This window comes from Jaculus jaculus, chromosome X (genome assembly GCF_020740685.1).
Source record: "Jaculus jaculus isolate mJacJac1 chromosome X, mJacJac1.mat.Y.cur, whole genome shotgun sequence".
NCBI lineage: Eukaryota > Metazoa > Chordata > Mammalia > Rodentia > Dipodidae > Jaculus > Jaculus jaculus.
The window spans coordinates 83,536,059-83,562,951 of NC_059125.1; the positions used below are offsets into that span (position 1 = coordinate 83,536,059).

General features: G+C 33.4%; 1 protein-coding gene across 4 annotated transcripts in view; it reads left to right on the forward strand.

The window, feature by feature from the left end:
• Positions 1-26,893, forward strand: part of Pcdh11x (protocadherin 11 X-linked) — a 688,067-nt gene that overhangs the window by 352,399 nt on the left and 308,775 nt on the right. For 2 of the 4 annotated variants that reach the window (XM_045140388.1, XM_045140389.1), the window contains exon 5: positions 14,232-14,276. The exons of the other annotated variants lie outside the window; for them this stretch is intronic. In XM_045140388.1, coding sequence (XP_044996323.1) covers positions 14,232-14,276 — 45 coding nt within the window. The remainder of the gene's footprint in view (positions 1-14,231; positions 14,277-26,893) is intronic. 4 annotated transcript variants of the gene reach the window in all.

A 26,893-nucleotide genomic window follows, 5' to 3' on the forward strand; every position in this document is an offset into this window, starting at 1 on the left:
AGCTTCACACATTTGCCAGTCCCACTGAGGACAAGGGTTACAGGCATTGTTTATACCTTATAGCTATTTAAAAGCTGCATTCTTTCACAGAGAAGACACACATGTTATTATGTAAGAGGTAGAATAAGGGTTCAGAAAGTATATATATATACATATATATGTATATATACATATTATATATATATAATAAATTCATAGAGGAAAATATAATTTTCCTGAAATCTATAATTAGATTTAAATGATTGAAAACTGAAACCTGAAGATGAAAACTTTAGTCAATTCCTTTAATTTTACCATCACAGCAGACTTAGGAATAAAATTGATATGGATTATAATGTTATCTGTGCTAATTTTATCCCTTTCACCATTATGGGTGATTTGTCCTCTTTATGCTAAATATTATGCTTCAATTAACTTATCTGTAAAAATGGAAGTAACATTTCCATACATAGAGTTATATTTGGAGAATTTCATATACATATGCAATGCAAGTCTTGTGCATAAAAGCAGACATGTATATACCTCTCAATAAAGACTCTTTTGTGCATAAAGAATTTTTGTTTCAATAGTTGCTATACTTGAGTTGTGAGTGCAAAGAAATAAGTTCAAGTGAAGCCATAAAACTTCCTTATGAAATTATCAATACATGTTAAGTAGTTCTGAAGAATATCATCTGCCACATTCTCTGAAACTTCCACATCCATAACCCTCTTCAATATTGATTTTCTGTTTGTTTTTGCTGTTTATTTTGATTTCTGTATCCATAATCTAAAGTGATAACAGTATAGACACAGTGTGTAAAATTAGCAATGCCAGACCTGGGAAAAATAATCAAGCAAGCAGAAAAACACAATGGCTGATGGTTTATAGCTTTAGAACAGTGAATTTACTATTGATCTGTGGTAAACTGCTGTACCTACATGCTTTCATATGCTTACAATGACATTAACAATCACATCTATCTCATTTAAAAGTACTTTTATTTATTTGAGAGAAAGAAAGAGACAGAGAGTGAGAAAGAATGGGTGTGTCAAGGTCTCCAGCTGCTACAAATGAACTCTGGACACATGCACCACCTTGTGCATCTAGCTTATGTGGGTCCTTGGGAATCAAACCTGGGTCCTTTGACTTTGCAGGCAAGTGCCTTAACTGCTAAGACATATATCCAGCCCTATTTCATATTTTACCCATAATATTTCCACAGGTTTAGAAAACAGACTTTTTGTATTTATTTATTTGAGAGAGAGAGAGAAAAAGAGGACAGAATAGTGTGCCAGGGCTGCTAGCCACTACAAACAAACTCCAAATGCATGGGCTACCTTTTGCATTTGTCTGATTTTAAGAAGCAAATGTGATTTGAGAGTCCACAAGGATCATCCCTTTTCATGGTATAAAACACTATCCAAGCATGAGTATATTATTTTATCTTTCTCATAGGTTGTACCAACATCCAATATACGGAAAATAAATGATAATTTGAATAATTTGGAGCAATCTTATTATTTTGTCTACAACAACCCATTTCAAATATTTTATCATTGATATTCTCTATACTTTTTGAGAAGTAAGATTAGCATACAATACAATTTTCCTTTTCCCCTCTATAATTTCAAACGTCTGCTTTTGAAATCCAACAATATATGACTAATGTGTATTTGATCAAAAGCAAGACATCTAAACCACACACTCCAAGCCTTGGGGTACCTTCCAAAGAGGAAGTGTCTGCAATGCAAGAGCTAGAGGATGGGGAGTTGGGCTATAAAATTCTTCATTTTGGCTACATATGGTCATTATATGCAGTAATTCACAACAGCTATGGTTTTTCAGCACAAGATTGAGCCTGTCAATACCTCTCCATTCATGGGGGAAGAGTAAATAAGACCTTAGACATTACAGAGACTAATGACAGCTTATTGATGCTGGGGGAGTAGAATCATTTTCATCAGTGGTGTAACCACTAGCACATTGCCCTACCCATGGTAAAATATATTTTTAATAATAATATGCTATCATAATGTTAATATAATGATCAAAAACACACCTGTAAATGAAAAATTGTACAAATTCAATTTAGAACTTTCTATAGAATTTTGATATTTATTAGATATGTCTCCGTATCAGGCAAACAGTGTTATACTGCCTTAGGTTTTTCTATTAATCTCAGCAAAATCCTGAAATTATAAATAAGATATTTTGCACATAAATTTTAACACAGGTTACAGCATCTTTTGAAAATATTGCTTAACATATATTTATTTGATGATTTCTAAGGGCTGATCTTAAAAGAGTAATGATAAAATTATATATGTTTTATGGACACACATTCAAATATAAATGAGTATAGTGATCCAAATAATTTCTATCATATTTTCAAAAGACATGAATTAGGATCGCTTTACAGTACTTAATAAAAGAGTCCCTTTGGATTTGATGTTTATTGAAGAGAAATATAAATGATCATAGTTTCTTAAAATGTATAGAGATTTTTACTATTTTTCTTCCACAAACTCTGTGATTATAAACAATAAAATGAATGGAACAACAAAGACTTGTGAAAGCTAATGTAATATTGTAAATATATCTAATCTTACCACTAATGACACATAGCAAGGGAATGAGGCAATGCTGTCCAGATGTAATCATTATCCCACCCAGTGAAATCTTTTTTTTTTTTTTTTTTGGCTAGAACATATTTCATTTTCTAGTTACTTTCTTATCCCCTGTCAGTTTTATAACACCACTGAGTATTAAAATGATCTGGTTTCTATGAGATAAATGTGTTCTAAGCTGTAAAAAGCAGACATCTCTCTTATTTAATACCTATTGTACCACAGGCAATTTTTGCAGTTGATACATTTTGTCTCCAATGTGGCAACATGTTTGTTCCTTAAAATCTGCTTTTTCTTGGAAATATGCTTTTGAACCGAGGAAGACTTTATTTTTTTATAATTGCAATTTTTGTAGCAGCAATTAGAGCATTACACAAAGTTGTATGAGAAGTTATCTAACACATTGCAAAATGGTATTATAATACCACAGCCCAGATATGGACAATTAAATAATTCACCAGTTTCTTATTAACACCTATTTGTGAATATGTACCTATTTTTCTTCTCACTATTTTTATTGTTTTATTCATGTTCATGAACTTACCACCAGAAACAAAATATTGAACAGTCCTTTGCCAAATTACTGATAATTTTTGTTTTTTTATAATCATTGTTATCACTTCCCCAATATTCTTCCCCATGACTCACCTCTGGCAAAGAACCATTGGTCTGGATTGTATTAGAGTTTAATTTTTTTTTTCCCAGTTAGGGTTACACTGTTGCCCAGGCTGACATGGAATTCACTATATAATCTCAGTGTGGCCTCAAACTCACAGCAATCCTCCTACCTCTGCTTCCCAAGTGCTGGAATTAAAGGGATATGCCACCAGGTCAGGCTTTAAATATTTATTTTTAAGACACTCCTAGGAAATGTGTGTTCTGTAGAGATATTTTCTAACTCATATTTTATACTTGTTATTTACCATTTTCATCCTAAAACTTGCAAGATTGCAACTGATTTTTATATTTTATTGCTATTGTTTTTAATTTTTATTTATCTATTTCAAAGTATGAACTGTGTATTTTATTCATGCTCTACAGTTAATCTTTTTAATTTTATTGATTTTTAACTTCATTTTTTCTTCTTTCAATTTCCTTCATATTTCTGTGCTCTTATATTCTAGTTTCAGAAACAGTACATATAGATAATATTTAGGTTTATAATATAATGTAAACATATTGCTTCTACTTTTAGAAATTTCAGCTGTTATTTGCCAGTTTTGTGATATCATTGTTTTTGGTGTAGTTTTACCTATTTTTGAATTCTTTTGAGCATTCCACATTGACACTTAGGGAACTTAGGAGGATGCTATTCACAAATGATTGAAGATATTTATTTTTGTTTGTCACTGGTTTTTACTTGGCATACAATTAAAGAGCATAATACATTATCTCATTTCTCAATTAAATATTGGTTTCATGTCTATAAATTAAATTTATTTTGGTGTAACATTTATATGTACTTGATAAAGTGTACCATCCGTGCTTAGGTGGAATATTAAATATTTTAATAATTTGTTGACATATTTTTTTTAATTTATTTGAGAGCGACAGACACAGAGAGAAAGACAGATAGAGGGAGAGAGAGAGAGAATGGGTGCGCCAGGGCTTCCAGCCTCTGCAAACGAACTCCAGACGTGTGCGCCCCCTTGTGCATCTAGCTAACGTGGGACCTGGGGAACCGAGCCTCGAACCGGGGTCCTTAGGCTTCACAGGCAAGCGCTTAACAGCTAAGCCATCTCTCCAGCCCTGTTGACATATTTTTAGATACTGTTGGTTAGTGGTGTTCATATTTTCCATGCTTGATAACTGTTTTGTGTCCTATGCACTACTGAGAATTAGGTATAGAAACCAAAAGATATGGATGAAGATTACTATATTTTGCAGTTTTGACTCATGGGTTTTAAGGCCTGTTTGCTGTATACAAGTTTTGGAACTTTATTTATTTGGCTGGAGTATGTTTTCACTCTTTCAAACTTCTTTTTATGGTCAATATGCTTATTACATGTGACATCACTCTATTTGCTATTGGAAAGCAACAACTACCAAACAATCCTTTTTCCTTTATTTGACCATCATTTTCTCATATTCACTCAGCCTATGGTAAACAATTTACATTAAATTATATTCAGCTCAGCCATAACATTCTTTCAAGAAAGAAATGATAAAGTTTTAATGTAAAAATTCTGCTACTTGGAAATGCTTCTTTGGAATTAACAAAGGAAACAAAGTTTTAACTCATATACAAACATCACTAGTGCTGTTACTAGGATGAATTCTTTAGTGTTTATCAGCTGGTACTGACTGGCATTCATTTTATATACTGTCTGGGATATAGAAAAATAGCTAAGGTTGTCATACTCATGAAAAGGGAAAAAGTCTCCATGTTTCCAAGTCTAAGTCTGACCTTTATCTAAATTAAACAATATTTAGATTGAGCATTTTTAATAATGTTCTGATTTATTATGACAAAAGTTGTTTCTGTAGCCAATCATTAGGTTTAGTGATATCTCAACACAGTATTAGATGTAAACTATTTTTCTATCTGATATTCTTTGCATGCCATAATTATTTCCTATTCAGGTGATGAATAGGAGTAAAGGATGGCAATCAAATTTTTTAATCACTTAGAATTTTGGGAACGTGGCTCAGTATTAGACATATATCCAAGGGAATTACTTGAATTTTTTAATCTACCATTGCATCCTTAGTGCTGATAATACCTCTTTCTAGCAATTGTACTAATCATTTCAATAAGACCACAGTTAGAATGAATATCATAAAAGGCTCACCTTCTGGGTCAAGGTTCTGATCCCATGAGCCTAAGATAGAAACCTCTGTTTTACTACTGATTTAACATTAAGGGTCATGTATTAAGTAGTGTGGCTGTGGAGATTTATATATATTTAAATCCCTTAAATAAATGTAGTTTTCACTTCTGGCGCACAGTTACTAGCAGAATAAAATGTTTGATATTTCTAAAAAAAAAAAACATGTTCTTCAGGCAAATTAAATTAGTATTGTATAGTTTTCTATAATGGATTTCATGAGGTAGTGATGATTCACTTAGGTATCTAAAACAAAATGCTTTTCATTACACCCTTGTAGTACTACTTGTGGTAGATTCACATAGATCAACAATTAACTAATCACTTCTAGTATTTTTAGTAGCTTGGCCAAATAGATTGTAAGATATTTCCTTGTTTTTCATACTGTATTATGGTTTCACATAATGATGGAAAGTTAAAATACTGATGATGATGTCGATGATAAGGACAGCCAATAATTTCAAGTGCTTACTACAAAACACCTTAATTTGATCCCACAGATGCCTTGTCATGTTGCTGTTATAACTGAAGTTCTGGAAATGAACAGATTCAAGGGTAGCATAGTTAGAATGGTTAAGCAAATTCCCTAAGGTCATTTACTTAATAACATTTGAAGTGGGTTCTAAGCCAGGCTGTTAACACACAGAGTGAGGTCTCAGATAACATATGTGTCATATATATGCTCAATAAATACTAGGATTATTAAAATTCCATAATTATAGCACTCAGAGAATTATAATTATTAGAATCTTCCAAATAACAATAGCAAATAATTAAAAAAATAAAATGGTCCCGCAAAATGAGCTCTGCTGGAATTAAACTCAATGAAGTAAGTGGAACTATTGGCTCTTTTATGTTGAATTGGAAGCTAAGCATAGCAACTTCAATATGGCACATTTTAAAAAAGAGACAATCTTCAAGAAACCTTCACAAAGCAGTAAAAATATACAAGCTTAAAATATTTTAGATACTTTAAGTGCTAAATACTGGGAAGATGCCTGAGGTGGTTGAGCCTCTAGAGGAATGAAATACCTTTTTAAATGAAGCTCAGACCCTATCTTATGCAGTTTTAATGCAAGTGTTTGATAATTTAAAACTTCAGAGATCACTCAAGGGAAATGCTTTTATTTCTCTTTTGGAATTATGGATGCCATAGATATTGGTGTTGAGCTGTGGAAAATATGAAGCTGTATCTTTTACTAATGCTCATTTTCTATCTTTGCTAATGCTGCAAGTAAATATTTAGATAATAGTCTATGAGGAATGAAAGTATAAAAGTATGCAGCTATTAATGAAGACAAAAAGAATGTTTCCATACTTGCCTATGGTCTTTATTCCCTTGTGGACAATCTATTATCTGTTGAGTCAAAGATGACTTGTCTGTCTTGAAAATCACTGAAAGGCTAGCCTGCAAATGAAAATATGAACACAAAACTAGTCTGATGAAAAATTTAGGCACTGGAAAATATAGAGCATACAAAAAACTATTCAAAACAGGGATTTCCAAGTTTGGCCACACTTGACAGTCCTTCAACGTGAAGAGGGAGATTGTTGAGGCTTTGTCTCCTCTCTGCACAAAAGATTGTCTCTTTGGGCTGGAGAGATGGTTTAGCGGTTAAGCTCTTGGCTGTGAAGCCTAAGGACCCTGGTTCAAGGCTCAATTCCCCAGGACCCACGTTAGCCAGATTCACAAGGGGGCACACATGTCCAGAGTTCATTTGCAGTGGCTGGAGTCCCTGGCATGCCCATTCTCTCTCTCTCTCTCTCTCTGCCTCTTTCTCTCTCTTTCTGTCTTCCTCAAATAAATAAACAAAAATAAGCAAAAAGAAAATTAAGATTGCCTCTTTATGTAATGCATCTGAAGTTGGGCAGGGAGTTGAACTGGCTATATGACTTGCATATGTAAAAGCAGGGAATATTTGAGTAGCTAATATAATTGCAAATTTTTGGAAGAAAAATAACGGATAGATACAGTAGGAAAAGGTAAATCTATATAACATTAAAATAAATGCCAATATTAGAGTACAAAATCATGTCTTAATGTTCTTTCTCTTTCAGAGATCATTTAGATAGAGAATGAAGTACTACACTTATTAAAAACTGTTCATGCTTACTTGAAATGACATTTATCTGTTTCTGTCTATTAGGGTATACCACACCTCAAAGAACAGTAGCATATATGAATTTCAAAATTACAAAATAAGTATTCTTTGTTTTGCAGATATCTCAGGCCTGCCACTGTCTCTGTGCTCACATGGTATTCTCTCTGTGCCTGTGTGTGACCTCTTCTTACTATGGCATCAATCATTAGATAAGAGCTTTCCCTAAAGATGAGATTACGTTAAATCTCATTAAAATTATGTCTGAAAAGATCCTACTTACAAATACGTTCATACATTTTAATGTTTTTAACATTAATAGTTTTACGTAATAATGGGTTTCATTATCAAATTTCCATACTTGTCTATATTTTGATCTTGTTCACTTCCCATTACCCTCCCTTGGCCCCCTGCCACTCCCAGTGATTCTCTTCCATTTCCCAGCTATTCCCTCTGATAATTTGATGTCTATCTTTCCTTTTTAATTTTTTTATTTATTTGAGAGAGAGGAGATATAGAGACATGGAGATAGAGAGAGATAGTGGTAGATCAGAGAGAGTGAGAGAGAAAGAATGGGTGTTCCAGGACCTCTAGCCAGTGCAAAAGAACTAGAGATGCATGCACTACCATGTGCATCTGACTTACATGGGTATTGGGGAATCAATGTTGGGTCCTTAGGCTTTGCAAGCAAGTGCCTTAACAACTAAGCAATCTCTCCAGCCCCATAAACCTCTCCCCATTTTATTGATCCACTGACCAGAGCTGTTTGCTTGAGTCTCGAGATGTTATTAATGGCTACACACCTGATGAAAATGTCTCTGCCTGTTCCAGCAACCATTAACTGACTATAGATCCTCATGAACACCTCCACTTGACATGACAGAATGTTGTTGGGCCCATCATTGTGCAGGTCTTCTGTAGTTGCTGCTGAGCATTCAAGAGTACAATGGCCATGCCATGTCCTCAAGACACCAGTTCTATGAAATGACTGTCTTTACATTCTCTCTGCCTTCTCTGCCACAATATTTTCTGAGCCTTGGAGGGAATGATATAGATATCCTGTTTATGGCTGAGTTCTCAGTAGTTCACACTTTGAAGTAAAAGTATGAATGAATTTTGGAGAACATCATTTACATTATAGCTGTTATGTCTGACTTTAGTTGATACTGTTGAGATAGGATTGAAAGCTGGAAAGCCTGCACAACACTAAATTCAACTGGAATTAATGATCAGTCTCATCCTAAGCTTTAGTTTTCTTAGATGATTTGAAATAAAATTGAAAACTTCAGAGGTCATGAACAGAAATGTGCATTCAATATGGAATTGCTAGTGGGCTTGAATATGAAAAATAGTCAACTAAGAACTTAGGAAAACTATGTATTAATCCCTGAATATATTATTTTATCACCTAGGACACAGCAAAATTGTACATGAGACTAGAAGTAGCATCTACTAGACAAGTACAATAACTTCTAAATTTTATAAAGTAGGAAACATTACAGGGAAATTAAAATTCTACAGATAAATTAAGCCTAACTATAATCTAAATCAGATTAATAGCAAAATGCTATAGTTTTAACTAGTATTTATAGAGAATGACTATATTAGAATTAAATTTTACTTGATATTCATGCTATTAATATATAGTGAATTTTATATGTCCTAGATATTGATAATTGATTTTAAAAAGTCTATCTCATGTTATTGATACAATTTGCCATGATTTTATTTAATATGGGAACTGAGAAAGCCCAAAATAAGCTACAGCATATTTTACATATCCATTCCTTTTAGTAAATAGGGAAGATCATTTGCATTGTCATTATTTTTGTAATTACTTTGTAGCTTTGACGTTCACTTTGTAAACATCTACAAACTTTGATAGTATAGTATCCTCTGTCATATTTTCACATTTTGGAAAGAATGACATGTCAAGATGATCTCTAAGCTAAAGCTATATTGGAGACAATTGCATTCACCTTGACAGCAAACAGAAAAATCTTTGTGTAAAATTGGAACAATTAAAACTGAAACAATGTTTCATAGGTCATCCTCATAATATTTCTTTCTTAGCTTCCTTAGGTGTAACCTGTTTTAAAACCATTATACACTTTTTTCTCTAATTTGACTCCACTCTGATCCTTTATATAATATGTACATGCTGTGATTTGGCTCAGTGGTTAATGAGCTTGCCTGCAAAGCCTAACAATCAGAATTCAATTCCCCAGTACCCATGTAAAGCCAAATGCACAAAGTGTGGCATGCATATGGAGTTTATTTACAGTGGCTGGAGGCTCTGGCAAGCTAATTCTGTCTGTCTTCTCTCTGTAAATAAATAATATATAACGAACCGAGAACCCACATACACAGTATAAAAAACTATGTAACATAGTGCATCTCATTTAGAAAACAATTGGGCTGCTGCTGGAACAATTAGGCAGAATAATTGGATGACTCAGCATTTGTACTTCAACATATGTACCTTCAAAAGAATCCCCACAGAAACTGTCCACATAGACCCTTACTCATGAAGGTTTATAGTTGTGTTATTCATAATCAACAAACCATTCAGGGCTGGAGAGATGGCTTATCAGTTAATCACTTGCCTATGCAGCCTAAGGACCCCAGTTGGAGGCTGAATTACCCAGGACCGGTTAGCCAGATGTACAAGGGAGCACAAAAGTCTGAAGTTCCTTTGCAGTGGCTGTATTCTCTGGTGCGCCCATTCTCTCTCTCTCTTTGCCTCTTTCTTTCTCTGTCTGTCACTTTCAAATAAATAAAATAAACTTATATATATATATATATATATATATATATGTGTGTGTGTGTGTGTGTGTGTGTGTGTGTGTGTGTGTGTGTGTAATCTGTTCAGATAAACTTAATGGCCATCAAGGAATGAATATTGGATCAGAAAAGGGAATGCATCACTAAAGCATGCTGCTAAAATATGAATGAACATTGAAATCATTATATTAAAGAACAAATTGAGTTTAAATAGACTATATGCAATATAATTCTATTATAATGTCCAAACATGAAAGTTTATAGAGACAAATTAAATTAGTGATTATTTAAAGTAGTTGGGGCAATGACAACATAGGGAAGAGATGAAAATATGAGATTTCATTTTGAGTGATGAGTGTGTTCTAAAACTAGCAATACCTGTTTACAGATATCTGTGCATATATTAATATGTTCAATTGGAATTTTGAGTTAATTATATGGTATATGTATTACATATCAATAGAAAAATTATAATAAAATTATATATATATATATACATATATATATATATATATAATTTTATTTAAAAGCTATGCTTGTTTGAAGATTAAATTTATGTCACTATAATATGCACTGAAGTAAGCACTAACTCTCCATTCTATAGATGGTGAAATAAAGGAAAAAACACAGGGAGAAACATGCCTTGGGTAACATAGGTACGAAGTGTTACAAGCAGGAGTACAATAAAAAGCATATGTTTCCACTATGTACACCTTTTACTAAGATTCATAATTAATTATTTTACACTGACTATAATTACATATGATGATAAAATTAAAGGATAAACTATTTAGTCTATAAATATTTACTGTAGGTCTCTTTTGTGCCAGTTTTTAAGACACTGAGGATTCAGTAGTGTTCCAAGCTCCCAAATAAAAATAAATCCCAAATAAAAAATAAATGGAGAGATGGCTTAGCCATTAGGGCACTTGCCTGTGTAGGCTAAGAACACATGTTCAAATCTTCAAGGTCGGACATGCACACAAGGCGGTGAATGGGTCTGGAGTTTGCTTGTAGAGGCTGAAGGCTCTGCACGCCCATTTTCTCTCTCTCTTGCCATGGTTCTTCCGTTCTAAAATACCAACTTAGCATCTACTAGCTACTGTATCTTTGAAAGTAAAACAACTGAGGAAGTTTCCAAACCTCTTACCATGTCTTCTTTACTTGTAAAACAGGAATGATGATTTACATCCAATAATAGTGTGACTGTTTGAACTAGATGAAGCCCTTACAGGAATATTTCCCTCATAATAAATGAGAGAAGCAGATAACAGTGAACTTAGTAGTTGCAGCATTAGATATACTAGATACTAGATATACTCTACCATTACCAGTATCATTGATAAATAGTTATGTCTTGGATTTCATGTATGAGACAAATATATGACCTTCTAATGTTTGCTTGTATTTAGCCATGCATCTACTTGTACCAGGAATGATACCCGGATACTTTTATTTATTGTTTTTAACTTAAAATGGCATCTTTTATTTACTGCATTATCAACATTACATCATCTTTATGAATGTCTAATAATTTAGGATAAAAAAAAAGTAGACTAAGGCAATAAATATATCCAGCTGTAGTCTGGTAAGTATATTCTGTAGAGTTTGAAATTTACATGTTAGAAAGAAAGGGATAATAAGAAGATATGTTGGGAAGGAAACTTGGGCTAACTGTGACTAAGGCATTATCTTTTCATATCATTTATAAAAATCATTTTCACCAATGTCATTTCTTAAAGATCGCCCATTCTCTAAGATGATAACTAGATGGAAATCTGCAACATAATGGCATATGCCTATCCCACCAAAACAAAAATATACTCAGTCATAATATTTATGTTGATTGAAGCCAATTAAACATTAATAAAGCTCAATATTATGATATTTTCATCAATTATAGCATCTGTGTACAAAAATTTAAATGCATATTAGAGGAAGGTACTTTTCATGTGATAATATTAGCAATCAGATTTTACAGGCTTCTAGTTTATGTCACAAACACACATAAATACATACACACACGCACAAATGAGCCCTCTTCATTAGTTGAATCAATCTAGTACCAAAATATGTATTAATCTACTATCTATTCAGAGTGACAAACTTTTATTGGGTTGATTTTGACCATGACATTCTGAAAAGATACCATTATTAATCTTACTTATCCCACAGAACACTGGTCTTATAATTTTCATTGGCATCATTGGTTAAACCTTAACTAACACTATATATCTCTCATCTGTATGACAGATATACTGTTGGCAAATAATTAGTAATTATTGGTGCTAGATAAAAATTGTGTTACCTTTAAGAAGAATTTGTGTACAAGTGCATTCGCTTCTCCTGTACAGACATTATTTTGCTGCGTTCATAACCAAACCAAAGTCCAATTTATTTATTTACTTACTTATTTCTCTTACTTACTTATTTTGCTAGAAATGGAACCAATCTCCCTACAACTGAGTTATAACTTCAACAAGGTTGGCAAATTAAGATAAGCTTTGGTATCCTTGTGTTATAGTAGAATTTTCTCTTTGTAAGTCAGTATAGAGACACAGCTTCCTTGACTTCCAGCTTGATGTCAGGAGTTGGTATAGTGCAGAGACTATAATAGTAAGAATTTTTAGCAATTATTTTTGGGCTTATATATCTCATCTTCTATTGGCCAAACCTTTTGGGCCTGTGGCCTTTATACACATGTACAGATCATATCAAAGTAATACATCTCGTTCTTACCAATCATAAGAGAATATATCTATTGAGGGAAACCAAACATGTGATCTCGGTTCTCTCAACTGCTATGATAGGAGCTACAGCCTCAGTAAATTCCCAACTCTCTTTACTGAGTGATGTACCAGACAAAAATTTCAACTGTACTTACCAATAGAAGGTTATATAGATGGGAAATATCTAAGTATTTGATATTTTCTTTAATTAGATTATGCTCTTGACATTAAAATTCTTGGTTATCCAAGTAATATGTAAGTGATAGAGAATATATAAATTCTTCTGGTATTGGACGTTAGATTTAAACTATTAAATAAAGCATTTCTCATGAAAAACTCTCTGAGAATATTTTGCATTATTGTGCAAAAAATAGTGGAGCAGAAAAAAATTAAAAGGCCTTTTGGAACAATCAGGATTAGAAATGTAGTGATTTGGTACACTTATACTATAGTATTTTCATCTTTTTCAAGAGAGGATGAATCTATACAGAAAAAAATGAGCTATATATTTCTTATGTCTTTAAAAGTGAATTAAATATCTCTTGAAGATCAATGGGAAAGGAGTAACAAAAAGAATTAAAAGAGTTGAGTTAATGTGTCTCTGAGAACCTCCAAAGTTACTAACTTAACAGTTAAAGGTAGTATCGTGATGTCATATGGATATTATTATTATTAGTTTTTTTTGTTTGTTTCTTGAGGTAGGATCTCACTGTACCCAAGGCTGACCTGGAATTCGATGTTTGTTTTTAATTCAGGAATTTTCAACCAGCCTCATTCATCCTGATTTAATTAAGAAATGTACCCATGCTTGAAATAAAAATGGATAGAAAATATATGATATTATAAGAGGCCATCTAATTGAAAGGGTAACTTTTCTTGGTTAATGCATATGAATACTAACCTACTTTTCATGCAACTTCAAAGGATTATTGTGGTACATAACATAGTTGCATGAAATTTTCACTACTGTTATATCCCTTTGTTAAATCCATTGGTGAATATAGTGCATAAAAGTGTTTACCATAAAACCAAATTTAATAATATTTATTGATATTTAAAATATATATATATATATATATATATATTTGTAGTAACAAAATTGGACCTGATTTTGTTTTTGTTTTTGTTTTGTTTTGTTTTGTTTTGTTTTGTTTTATTTGGCTTTGCTTCCCTTGCCTCCAGTTTATCCCAAATCAGCGGAAAACTGAAGGGAAAAAGGCAGGAAAGGTAAGATTGTAAATTTGAAAACAAAAATTTAAGATATGTTCAACTATTTTCACCTTAAGTTCTTGAACATATAAAAATTTGCTCCATGGAGGTAAAACTGTAAGTATTTAAAATGACAAATGTTATGCTTATGCCTAATAACAGAGTCATGTTGTAATGTCTTCATATTTTGTATTAATTACAAAGAACTGGAAGCATTTTGCAACTCTTATTATTTTTTTTTTTTATTTTCCACCAATACTACCTTTTCCCTCTGTACCAAAACAACAATCTTGATAGAACTATTCATGTATGTTCTGGTATTGCAGTAATCTTAAGATAAAATTTAGCAATAAAAGCAGAACTATTTTGATGTCAATTCATATTTTAGGAGTGACACAAGAATATTAGTGAATATGAACCATAAAAATGACTGATAGGAGGATCAGAAAGAATACCTAAACTAAACTTATTATGTGCAATTAGAAAAAATTATATTCTTTGAGAAATTGAGCTTTAGACCATCACCTTAGGTATGAAAAAAATCAGTTCTCAAATATATATACATATATGTACATGTATATATATAGAGAGACTAAGCACACACACATATGTATATGCATATATACCTATATTTATATGAAAGTTTAGTCTTCTAGAAAATATTGAGTTAAGAAATAAATTATATTACACACTGCATTCAATTCTAATTATGTCACTAGTAAAACTGCATGAGATTTTTATAAGTTACATTCTCATTACTGGGACAAAATACCTGACCAGAAGCAGTTTAGGGAAAGGAAGGATATGTTTCAGGTTACAGTTTTATGGCAGGGAAAGCATGGCAGTGGCAGGAATCCAATATCACATTGTCACATCAGGAAGAGAAAGGTAAGAGAGAGAAAGACAGAGTGACAAACAGATGGATGGAGGGAGGGAGAGATGGAGAAAGAAGAAGAAAGAGGAGGAGAAGAAGAAGGAGACAGACAGAGAAAGAGAGAGAGAGAGAGAGAGAGAGAGAGAGAGAGAGAGAGAGAGAGAGAGAGAGAAAGAAGGGAAAGTGTGTTTGGACTCTAAACACTCAAGGTTTACCCTCAGTGACCTACTTCTTCCAGCAAAGTTCTACTTCCTAAAAATTCCACCAACTGGGGATAAAGATTTCCAATACCGGAGTCTGAGTCTATGGGGTACAATTCACTTCAAACCACTACGCTGATCTGAAATTTATTTTTAATCCTAGCAATTTGCATTTGATTATTTTACTGTTTTGAAAAGCAATCAACTGAATTTCTCTTAATCCAGGATAGGCAACATTTTTTTACTATTTTTATTGCTAGATTAAATCCATACAGTGTTCTTGATGATTTGTTCCAATCTAGTTTGGGATACCAAATTTGATATTTGAAAAACAAATTGCCAGAAGGTAGTCTTGGCCAGAAAGCCATCTGATAGCTTTGCATGTCTTTATCAAGTGTGAGAACTACTTGAAAATGGAATTTGACTAGAATGTCAAGAAGAATTTGCAGTAATGGTTGAATGATAATTTGAAATAAGAGCATAAAAGTTTTTAATCAATACATTTTGCTGATAGATATCCAGTGTTTTAAAAAATAAATAAATAAATAAAAGAAATTTACAAAAATGTCAATCTCTGGTAGCAATCACTGTGTAGCTTGTGCTGGCCTAGAATTTGCATAGATCCTCCTTCCTCAATCTCCATAGTGCTGGGATCAAAGCTCTGTGACACCATGCCCAGATTTGGGTTTCTGTTTGTTAAGTTGTTTGTTTATTTGTATTGTTTATAGGGTTAGGTGGGGAAATCGAAGACAAGAAGACATTTAAGAAGTAAAACAAAGACAAGAAAAGTTTGGTGGGGTTCAATAAGTAAGGTATACTGCTGTGGTCATCTTTTTGTTTTTATTTATTTGCAAGGAGAAAAAGAAGGAGGGAGAGAGAAAGGATGAGTGCAATAGGGCCTCTAGCCAATGCAAACAAACTCTAGGTTTATGAACTACTTTGTGCATCTGAATTTATGTGGATACTGAGATATTGAATTGGTGCTGACTGTTATGCTTTGCTATCAATTGCCTTGACTACCTATCTCTTCAGCCCTGCTGTAATCATCTTAGTGCCAAGTGTCATTGTAAAGAGGATATATTCTTCTTGTATGAATGCTTTCTTAGTATTGAGATCAAGCCAAACACAAGGTTCTCCAGAAAGGAAAAAACCCACATTAAAGTTTGGTGGAGAAAATCAGAAGGTTAGAACTATACAATTAAGAATATTCGAGCAAATCTTCTATTAGCTTTCTATAACAATATAAACAGAATAAAATTAACTGTTAATATTATGCTTATTAAGTTCTTGCTGTAATATATATGTTTATTCTTATATAAATATTTAATCTTCACAATAATGTTAGTCTATTACAAAGGAGGACCACTCATATACTGTGCTTGACTAGCAAGAAATTATGGACTCAGAGGTAGAAGTTCTAGATTTGAATTTAGTCTGGTGCCAGAATCTGCCTTAAGGATTAAGTAAAAAGCTTTATATTATAAAGCAACTACATTTTTGTCTCCAAATAATTAATTTAATAGCATTTCAGTAATTATATTTAATATATTCATACTATAAAATGGTAGAGATATTTCTCTATGTATAATTTTTAAATATTCCTGTTACCTCTAAGGAAAGAAATACATCAGTAAAACTGTTTTTCTGTTTTCACTAACCTATTATACACATTCCACACCACATCTTGTATATGTATATGGTGGACATATACCATGGAGAGTAGATCTGTCCTCTATTGTCCTTTGTCTTTGTTTCATTACATTTATGTATAGATTTAGAAGGGTGTTTTGGATATTAATTTGAGAAGCTATAAACTTTAAGTGTCAGAATATTGATTAGGTGTGGATTTATTGTAAATGTTTCTATGAAAGTTGAATTAATCCTTTGATCGCTTGAACCTCACCTATTTCAAATTTTAATGAATTCTACATTATATCATTTATGTTCAGCTAAACTCATATACTACATTTGTAAAATGTAGAGGAACACATTATCTTAGCTAAGAATATATTATCTATAGGAATGTTTTATTATATCTTAGGTTCTAAAGCAGCAAATAACAGAAGAGTTTCTTAATGTATTAAAGATTTCTTTAGATTCAATTTAAAATGGTTTTATAGACCTCACCAAACAAAACCTGTTTTCAGATTCCAAATAAGAGTGTTTTTTTTGTTTGTTTGTTTGTTTGTTTGTTTTTGAGATAGGGTTTGAACTCAATCTAGCTCAGGCTGACCTGGAATTCCCTATATAGTCTCTGGGTGTCCTTAAACTCATAGCAATATTCCTCCCTCTGCCTCCCAAGTGCAAGGATTAAAAGTATGTGCCATCACACTGAGTCTCCAAATTTTTAAGTTAGAGTTTTAAGTTAGAGATGAACACTTATTCTACCCACTCTTAAAATATATTTCATGGGGCTCGAGAGATGGCTTAGCAGTTAAACGCTTGCCTGTGAAGTCTAAGGACCCCAGTTCGAGGCTCAATTCCCCAGGACCCACGTTAGCCAGATGCACAAGGGGACACACGCATCTGGAGTTCGTTTGCAGTGGCTGGAAGCCCTGGAGTGTCCATTCTCTCTTTCTCTCTGCCTATTTCTCTCTCTGTCTGTCGCTCTCAAATAAATAAGAATAAAAACAAATATATATATATATATATATTTCATGTACAAGCTATTGACAGTCAAACAGCATCCAAAACAAGTGTCATGCTCCACAGCTCATTCCTTCTTTAACCGGGCGATATTCAAGCAGGTATTAGCTAATTAAAAGGTAAACCTGTTTCAAAATATAGCAACCTGTGATGGAATAAATAGTGTATGAACATTTATTTTGAAATAAATGAAATCAGCACAACTTTTTGAAACTCAGATAGGAATTTAAAATACTGTATTGTGCAAAAACAAGCTGGTAGATTTAAACCACCACTATCTGTTTACTGTACTTAAAATTATTCTGAACATTTTTATCCAAATATTTTCAAGATCCCACCTCTCTTTGCTTAAGTCTGAGTCTAGATTGCCCTCAGGCTTTACACAAATGGCCAGGCTTGTTAAAGCGTATGTTCATGAAAGTGCTTAACTGAAAATGGCAGAAACAGAACTGCCTGAGATTCTCAAAGGAGTGTGTTTCTGATTTCTTTATATCTGCCTAAGGTGAAGTTACAGAGTGACTTCTTTCTGACATTAGGGATAACAAGAGAGTAGGTCTAGTTTTAAGACAAACAAAAGCCCTTCTCTGTCACCTGCCTATCTTCTTCAATATTCCTGTCATCTATGCTGACTGGTGAGAATGTTAAAAGTAATTATACATTAAAATACATATTTTGCTAATGTCCTCATTATGCTTTTTCATATTTTTTCTTCTGTTCAGCAATTCAGACATGTTTAGAAGCCCTTTCTTTAGAAATTCAAAAGAAATTGAAAGGATACTTCAGGAATTTGAATAAGAAATGGTAAAATGCAATATTATAAAAGGTTATATCCAAATGAAACTGATTTTAGTATTATGCTCTTGAAAAGATAAATCCACATGTTTTGACTGAAGTAATATTTTCATACATTACTTTTTTAGAGTATTATGGCCTAACATATACATGAAACTAAGTTCCAACAATCATGAGGCTATCTCTTCTATGTATTTTACTGGCTTTATTAATAAATTAATGCTACCTGAATTATAAGAATATTAAACCACAGTAAGGGTTCAATTTAGCATTGCACCTAAGGATCCATCCCATTTAGCTTCATCCCAATTCCATTCCCTAGATAGGAATTTCTAAGAGCAACATTAACATGCACATGGAGAAACATTGGCAGGATTTTAAAGTTTTTGTATTTTGTGAGGGATTACATTTTGTTTTTATTTAACACAATTAACAGTGGCTGAAAATTTTACACAGTCAGATAATTTGAAGATAGATTATATTCTCTTGCTTTATGCTTTCATTTTTTTAAAAAAAATATTTTATTCAAATATGTATGAGAGAGAGAGAGAGAGAGAGAGAGAATGTGCACATCAGGCCCTCTAGCCATGCAAAACAAACAAACAAACAAACAAAAAAACCTCCAAATTCATGTGCCATCTTGTGCAGCTAGCTTGCATGGGTACTGGGGAATCGAACCTGGGTCCTTAGGCTTTGCAGGTAAATGTCTTAGCCATTATGCCATCTCTCCAGCCTTGTTCTTTTATTCTCATTCCACACATAATTAAAACATGCTTGAACATAGCATTCAGTATTACAAATGTTAATTTAACCATAACCATGAGAAAATATGTCTTGTACCATATCTTTTAATGACAGTTTGTCAAAATATATAATTAATATAATATGATAGAATATAAAATACAGGGCTGGAGAGATGGCTTAGCGGTTAAGCGCTTGCCTGTGAAGCCTAAGGACCCCGGTTTGAGGCTCGGTTCCCCAGGTCCCACGTTAGCCAGATGCACAAGGGGGCACACGCGTCTGGAGTTCGTTTGCAGAGGCTGGAAGCCCTAGAGCGCCCATTCTCTTTCTCTCCCTCTATCTGACTTTCTCTCTGTGTCTGTTGCTCTCAAATAAATAAATTAATTAATTTTAAAAAATAAAAATAAAAAATAAAATGCAGTGTGTGTGTGTTTGTATATGTGTGTGTGTGTGTGTGTGTGTGTGTGTGTGTTTTCACATGTATGCACGTGCACAGTTTTTGGACCTGATTTTCATCAAGTGATTAATGTCTATCATCACTTTTTACATGGTCCTTATAAACTATGGCCACAATTTTATTATTTATGTTATATAAAACTGTCTAGGTAGATTGAGTTTTCCTGTCACTGGAGTCTCCAATCATACTCAATTTCTTTTTATTTCACCTATTTTATAGAATTTCTTCCTGACTTGAGTATCTTCCTATGTCACCATTGTCATCCTTGGCTTCATAGACAGTTTACAGAGCCAATTCCAAATACAGCTTACATTATTCACAGACCACTGATCATCATTTGGGAAAATCCCCACACAATCGTGGTGAAGATTTGACTTAATACATATTTATGATATTTAGTTTCATATGGGATTCCAATATTGTTCAGAAGAAATTAGTTCTCTTACAGTTCTATCTGTTGCCTTGATTAACAATCTAAACATTTCATTTTCAACCATCTTTATATTCTTTTCATAATGTCTATTTCTGAATTTTTATAAGACTCCTTTAAATCCTACTGTTCTAAAAGAGATACTGTCTTTCTAACCACAATATAGTCACAAGTCCTTGTCTTGTCTCTCAACTATTTCTTCTCAAGTATTGAAATATTTAGCTCTCTGGGTTTTACTAAGTACCACAACATTGTTTCTTTAAAAAAAAATATGAATGTTTGTCAAAATTTATAAAAAATTGTCACCCCTCATGCCTTACATTAGCTACGTTGACATCACTACACATGTCTTACTGTAATTGGTTACCTTTCCTTCCCATTTAAAACAGAGCCCTTCTTTATATTCAAAATATTTCCAGCTGAGCACACTCAGAACTTTCTTTCCCTTTGACTTTATCACTGGAAGTCTTCTCTTGGTCTGTTTGGAAACTTTTTTCTTCTCTAAAGCCTTTCCTGTCATCTCTTTTCCCACTTCTATACATAGATATAATGTCTATACCTGGATCATATTTGCATGGCTATTGAATACATATCTATTCTGCATCCTGCCAATTCTTGGCAGAATATCACTTCACTTTTTACAAACACTTTAGTCCATTTTCTTTATTTTCAAATCCCAAATTTTTATGACAGTCAAATATAAATGGCTTAATTCTATGGAAACTTATTTATAATATTCCTAGGTAAAAATGCACAGTACTTTATTTATTTGAGAGAAAAAGAAGGAAAGAGAGAGGGAGAGAGAGAGAGAGAGAGAGAGAGAGAGAGAGAGAGAGAGGGCAGGCCAGGCCATACAGCCACTGGAATCAAACTCCTTATGCATGTGCCACCTTGTGCATCTCGCTTATATGGTACCTGGGGAATTGAACCTGGGTTCTTTGGCTTTGCAGGTAAGTGCCTTAAGTACTAAGCCATTTTTCCAGCCCCAAATGTTTTTTCTTAATATTTTAATTTATTTATTTTAATTAGAGAGAGGCAGATAAAAAGAGAGAGAGAATGGGCATGCCAGGGCCTCCAGACACTACAAACAAGTCCAGACACATGCTCTACCTAGTACGTCTGGTTTACATGGGTACTGGGGAATCAATCCTGTGCCTTAGGCCTTAGGCTTTCTAGGAAAGGACCTTAACTGCTAAGCCATCTCTCCAGTTCTCAAATGTGTTTTTTTTTTTTTTTTTTTGGTTGCATCTCACTCTAGCTCAGGCTGACCTAGAATTCACTCTGTAATCTCAAGGTGGCCTCAAATTTACAGCAGTCCTCCTACCTCTGCCTCCCAAGTGCTGGGATGATAGGTGTGCACCACCATACCCGGATCCATTTTATTTTTTAGTAGAGATGTTTACAAATGTTTCATTTAGCATCCTATGACTTCATGTATTATAAGTAAATATCATGAATGATGTACAGACAGTTATTTTTCTGTATATAAAAATTTTCTAAAGAAATAAATCAATGGTGAATAGTTTTTCAAGTCATTTTCTCTAAGGTACAAGTTGTCTGAACTGTTCAATTTGGATTATTTCCTTTCAAAATTATTCTTTGATCTTTAGGGAAAGAGGGGTATGGACTACAAGATCAAACCTTGTCCTCTTATTCATTACTCACTAAAAACTGTAAACCTCACATCAAAATGTTCTAATCCCTCATACAGACCATTGTCTCACGTTATAGCATAAAATCCATCCTTTATATCTCTTAGAAACAGATGTTTTCACTCTGTGGCAAAGTATTTAGGACAGTCTGAAACAAAATCATCCATATTCATTTCAGCTCTCTGTTTGTGAAGTGCAGGAAACAATAAGCATGAAACCTTAAGTAAAATAACTGTGTTTTAAAAGGCTTTGAAGCTATATTTTATTCAAAGCTGTAGAAAAGAGGAAAGCATTTAAAGGTTTATTTGCATAGCACTTTAATATGTATTAAGTGCGTTATTCTCAGGTTTTAGCTGTAAAATAGTTTAAGTGAGGTTACAACTTCAGCCTTTTGCATATGTAGTCTTTCTCTTTCTATTGTCACAGAGAAGGCGATTTTCCAACTTTTTTTCCCAAGTAACTTTTTTAGTCATTAATTCTGTTAATTAAGTGATATCTGACTCTGAGACAGTACACGATATAGGAGCTTTTATTACAGCCATGGACAACTCAATAGCTAGTGCATTGAAAGTGATACTACAAATGACAGTCATTGTTAGCAGTAATTTAGAGTGCTGTTATTTTTAATATATGCATTTATGTTGGAAAAGTCAGAAGCTGTCTTGGGAATACACGTTTTTCCAATAGTATTAACAGGAGTTTCTAGGCCAAATTATTGAAGTATTTATTAAAAATAATTGTGACCATTAAATTACATATTTTATCTTTAGCATGGTTTCTTATATTCATTTACTTCTCATACATTTTATCTCTTAGTAAACATGTGGTTTTAAAACTAAGCAAGTCTCCTGTTCAAATCATAAATAACTCATTGCCAAGCCTTTGACAAATAACTATAAGTGATATTTTATTAATGGAGTATAAGAATACTAGTTAGTTTCTAAATCCATACCTTCAGGGTCAGTAGGAAGCTAGTATGCTCATTGATGCATTATTTTTTGTGTTGTTTTAAATAAATGTCTTAGATTAATTTCTATACTCTGAAGGCCATATAGAGGTAAAGCTGAAGTTTAATGTTGGGATATAGAGAATGAATAATTAAATATGTCTTATAAATTCCTTCAGTCTATGTCTAACAAACCACTAGGAACTTAGTAAATATTTAATGAATATCTGTTGTAATTTATTTAATAAACACACATTGTATGATTTCAATGTATTAGACCAAGTGCTTAGAGATGTAAGTATCTGAAGGAAGGAGATGGATTTATTGATCTCAAGGACCCCCATTTGCAAGTACAGAGAAAAAAATACATAAAATACAATTGCAATTTGCTATAAGTAGCTTAATTTAATTTATTTTATTTATTTTTTTTTTGAGGTAGGGTCTCACTCTAGTCCAGGCTGACCTGGAATTAATTGTATTCTCGGGGTGGCCTCAAATTCACAGCAATCCTCCTTCCTTTGCCTCCCGGCATACGCCACCACACCTGGCTAAATAGTTTAATTTATTGTAATTTCTATGGAGTATTGTTGCTATATAAAACTAAATTGGACTTACATATACTTAAGTTCTCAGCTAAGCTTAGTCATGGAGAGGTAAGGGATTTGGACAGTCACTGGCTCTTCTTGGTTTGATTGTTTTGAAATATCTTACCTGCTTGCTTATGCTCTTTATTTAGTCCATCTATATTTTGCTCTCCTTTTATTTCATATCAATCATATAAAACATTGCATTCTTATTAGGATCAAATGACATCCCTTTTCCCAGTATACTTGACTCCTTTTAGCTTAAAGTATTTATCAGATACCTTTTAGCAGCTTGATTTATTATTTATGAATGAGAACTCTTGTTATACATATATACTTTAAACATCGATTTTAGAGTTTTCATCTTGAGTTTTCATTTTGAGTTTTCATCTTGATGCTCCAAATGCTATAACTCTTTACCAACATGAACAATCACACCCTGTATTTTTCAGAAATCAAGATGTGTACTGGAGCAAATCTCAAATACTCAACCTTCAGTATTTTCCATAGTCAACATTTGAGTATGCAAGGCCATAAAACCTCTACCATTAGAACTGTATCAGAGCTCTATTCCATCTTTTGTGCTATAGTTGATTTTCTAGAATTATTTGGTTCTTATTTATGAAATAGGTTGTGTTGTTGTTACCTTTTCACTGCTAGGAAATCACTCAACCCGAAGCACTTTATGGGAAAAAGGAATTATTTCAGGCTTACAGGTTCCAAGAGAAGCTTCATCATGGCAGAAGAAGCTGACTCACTTCAGCATACATCTACTGCAGAGATGAAACAAAAACAGCTCAATCTGGTTCTCCATATCCCTTGTAGGTCTGGACTCAAGAGCCACACTTTTTTTTTTTTTAATTTGACTTGTTTGTTCATTTATTTGTTTGTTTTAGGGAGGGTCTCATTGTAGCCCAGACTGACCTGAAATTCACTATGTATTCTTAGACTGGCCTTGAACTCACAATGATCTCCCTACCTTGGCCTCCCAAGTGCTGTAATTCAAGGCATATACCTTCTCCAGCAGGGCTTTGCCTATTGGTGACATAGGGGCATAGATTTGCATTCAAATCACCAAATTCTGTCCCTGTTCCCCATAGATTCATAATCATTTCATAGTGTAAAATCCACTCAGTCTAACTTCAAAACTCCCTATGGTCTTTGACAACTTTAACACTATTCAAAAGTCCAAAGTGTCACCTGAAATTCAATATATTCTCTTAACTGTTAACCCTGTAAAAATAAAAACACAAGTTACATACTTCCAACATGTAATGACACAGAATAAATATATCCATTGAAAAAAGAAGGCATAATATAGAAATATGGGACCAATGCAAAATCAACAACCAGAAGACAAATATTAACATCTGCAATTCCATGTAAATATCTATTATGAAAGATAAAGTCTCTGGGCTTCCAACTGTTCCCCTCCAGCTGAGCTACTCACTGCCTGGGGAAAAACAAACAAACAAACAACAACAACAAAGAAAAACAACATTCTGATCCAGCAGTGCTCTATGGCAGCCATTCCACAGTCTTGGTATATCTAAAATACCTTTAGGTCTACAATTCAAAATGTGGTTCATCTTCATACAGGGCCTCAGTAAAGGGATTTCAATCTTACTTCCCATTGTCACATTTCAGTGGCTCCTGGAACCAGATCATCTTGCTAACTATGCACATTGGCCTTACTTGGTCTTCATATAGGGATTTCAAGCCTGGTTCATATTGCCCTATCTCAGCGGCTTCTGGAACCATGTGCCTTTCTTGACCTGCTTCTCTGCATATTTTCCTGCTTTCAAAAGCAGTACCACATGGGAAGCATAGCTAAATTTGTAAATCCAGGGTTAGGAGTGGGGTAAAGCTTAACTTTGAAGAGTATCATACTCCTTCAGAGTTCTTTCTTCAAGCTTCCTCCTTACAAAAGGATTTCTACTCACTTGAGCCTTCTGTGGGTTGGATTCACTCTTGGATATCCATTGTTCCAATGCAAAACAGTAGTCTCACATTTCATGGTGGTAATCTGTGAACAATTGCAGCTTTAGTAACCTAAACCCAGTGTCTGTTACTGTAACTTCAATATTGCTTGAAGTTTCTTCTAATAAACTACATCTTTAATATAATTCTGTTGTATATTTTTGCCAAGAACACTAGTCCACTGTTTTTAAATTTAACTTTGCTCAAATTCTCAAGATATTGGTAGAAGAAGGCAGTGAACATTCATAAGAAAACATTCACAGTCCACAATTCTCCCTGCATTTGGCTATTTCAAAATGCTCACCAAAATAGCCCATAAAGCACTGCAAGGGCTTCTCTACTGCAAAGTACCAAATACATCCATATGTATTCCACAAGCACAGTCCAAAAGACCAAATCCTACATGGTCACATTCATCAAAGCAACAGCTTTCCTGCTCATACCAATTTTTCTGTTGCAGTTGTGTCCTCATTTCTGGTACAAACACCCCACCACAAGCAGCCTATGGGAGGAAAGAGTCTATTTCAGGCTACAGATTCTAGGTGGAGTTTTATCATGGTGGAAGAAGTTGACTCACTTTAGCATACATCAATAGCTGAGAGAGAAAATAAAAATAGCCATAGCTCTAGCTGGACTCAAGATCTACTGCCAGTGACACAACTTCTCCAACAGGGAGAACCCTACTGGAAATTTAAGTTGGAAACTTAATCTTAATGAAAAATACCTCAGGTTATGGGGGCATACATTTACATTCAAACTACCACATGTTGGGCATGACTTTTGTTAATGATATTATCTTTATAATGTCAGTGTAAAGTTCAATGGAAGTTAAATTGACTTAAAACATTATGCTACAGCTTAGCCAAAAAATATTGTAGTATCTACTACAAAATGGGAAATCTCATTACAAGTTTGAATAATGATGTTTACTGAATAAGAAAACTTCATATTTCCTTGCATAAATTGATACAGTAAAATTTGTAGAAAGGATCTTTTGGGCATCTCATTTTGGAGTTTTGTTGATTTCTTTAAAAAATATTTCATTTTATTTATTTATTTGAGTGAGAGAGCAAGAAGTGGGGAAAGGGAGAGGGAGAGAATGAGCATGTCAGGGCCCCCAGCCACTGCAAATGAACACAAGATACATGCACTACTTTGTGCAAATGGCTTATATGAGTCTTGGAGAATTGAACCAAGGTACTTTCGCTTTGCAGGCAAACACGTTAACCACTAAACCATCTCTGTAACCCATTTGTTGATTTTTTTAAAAAACAAGTAGATAACAAATACTCAGTCTAATTGTTTTTTTCTCTGCTCTCATTTTAACCAATTA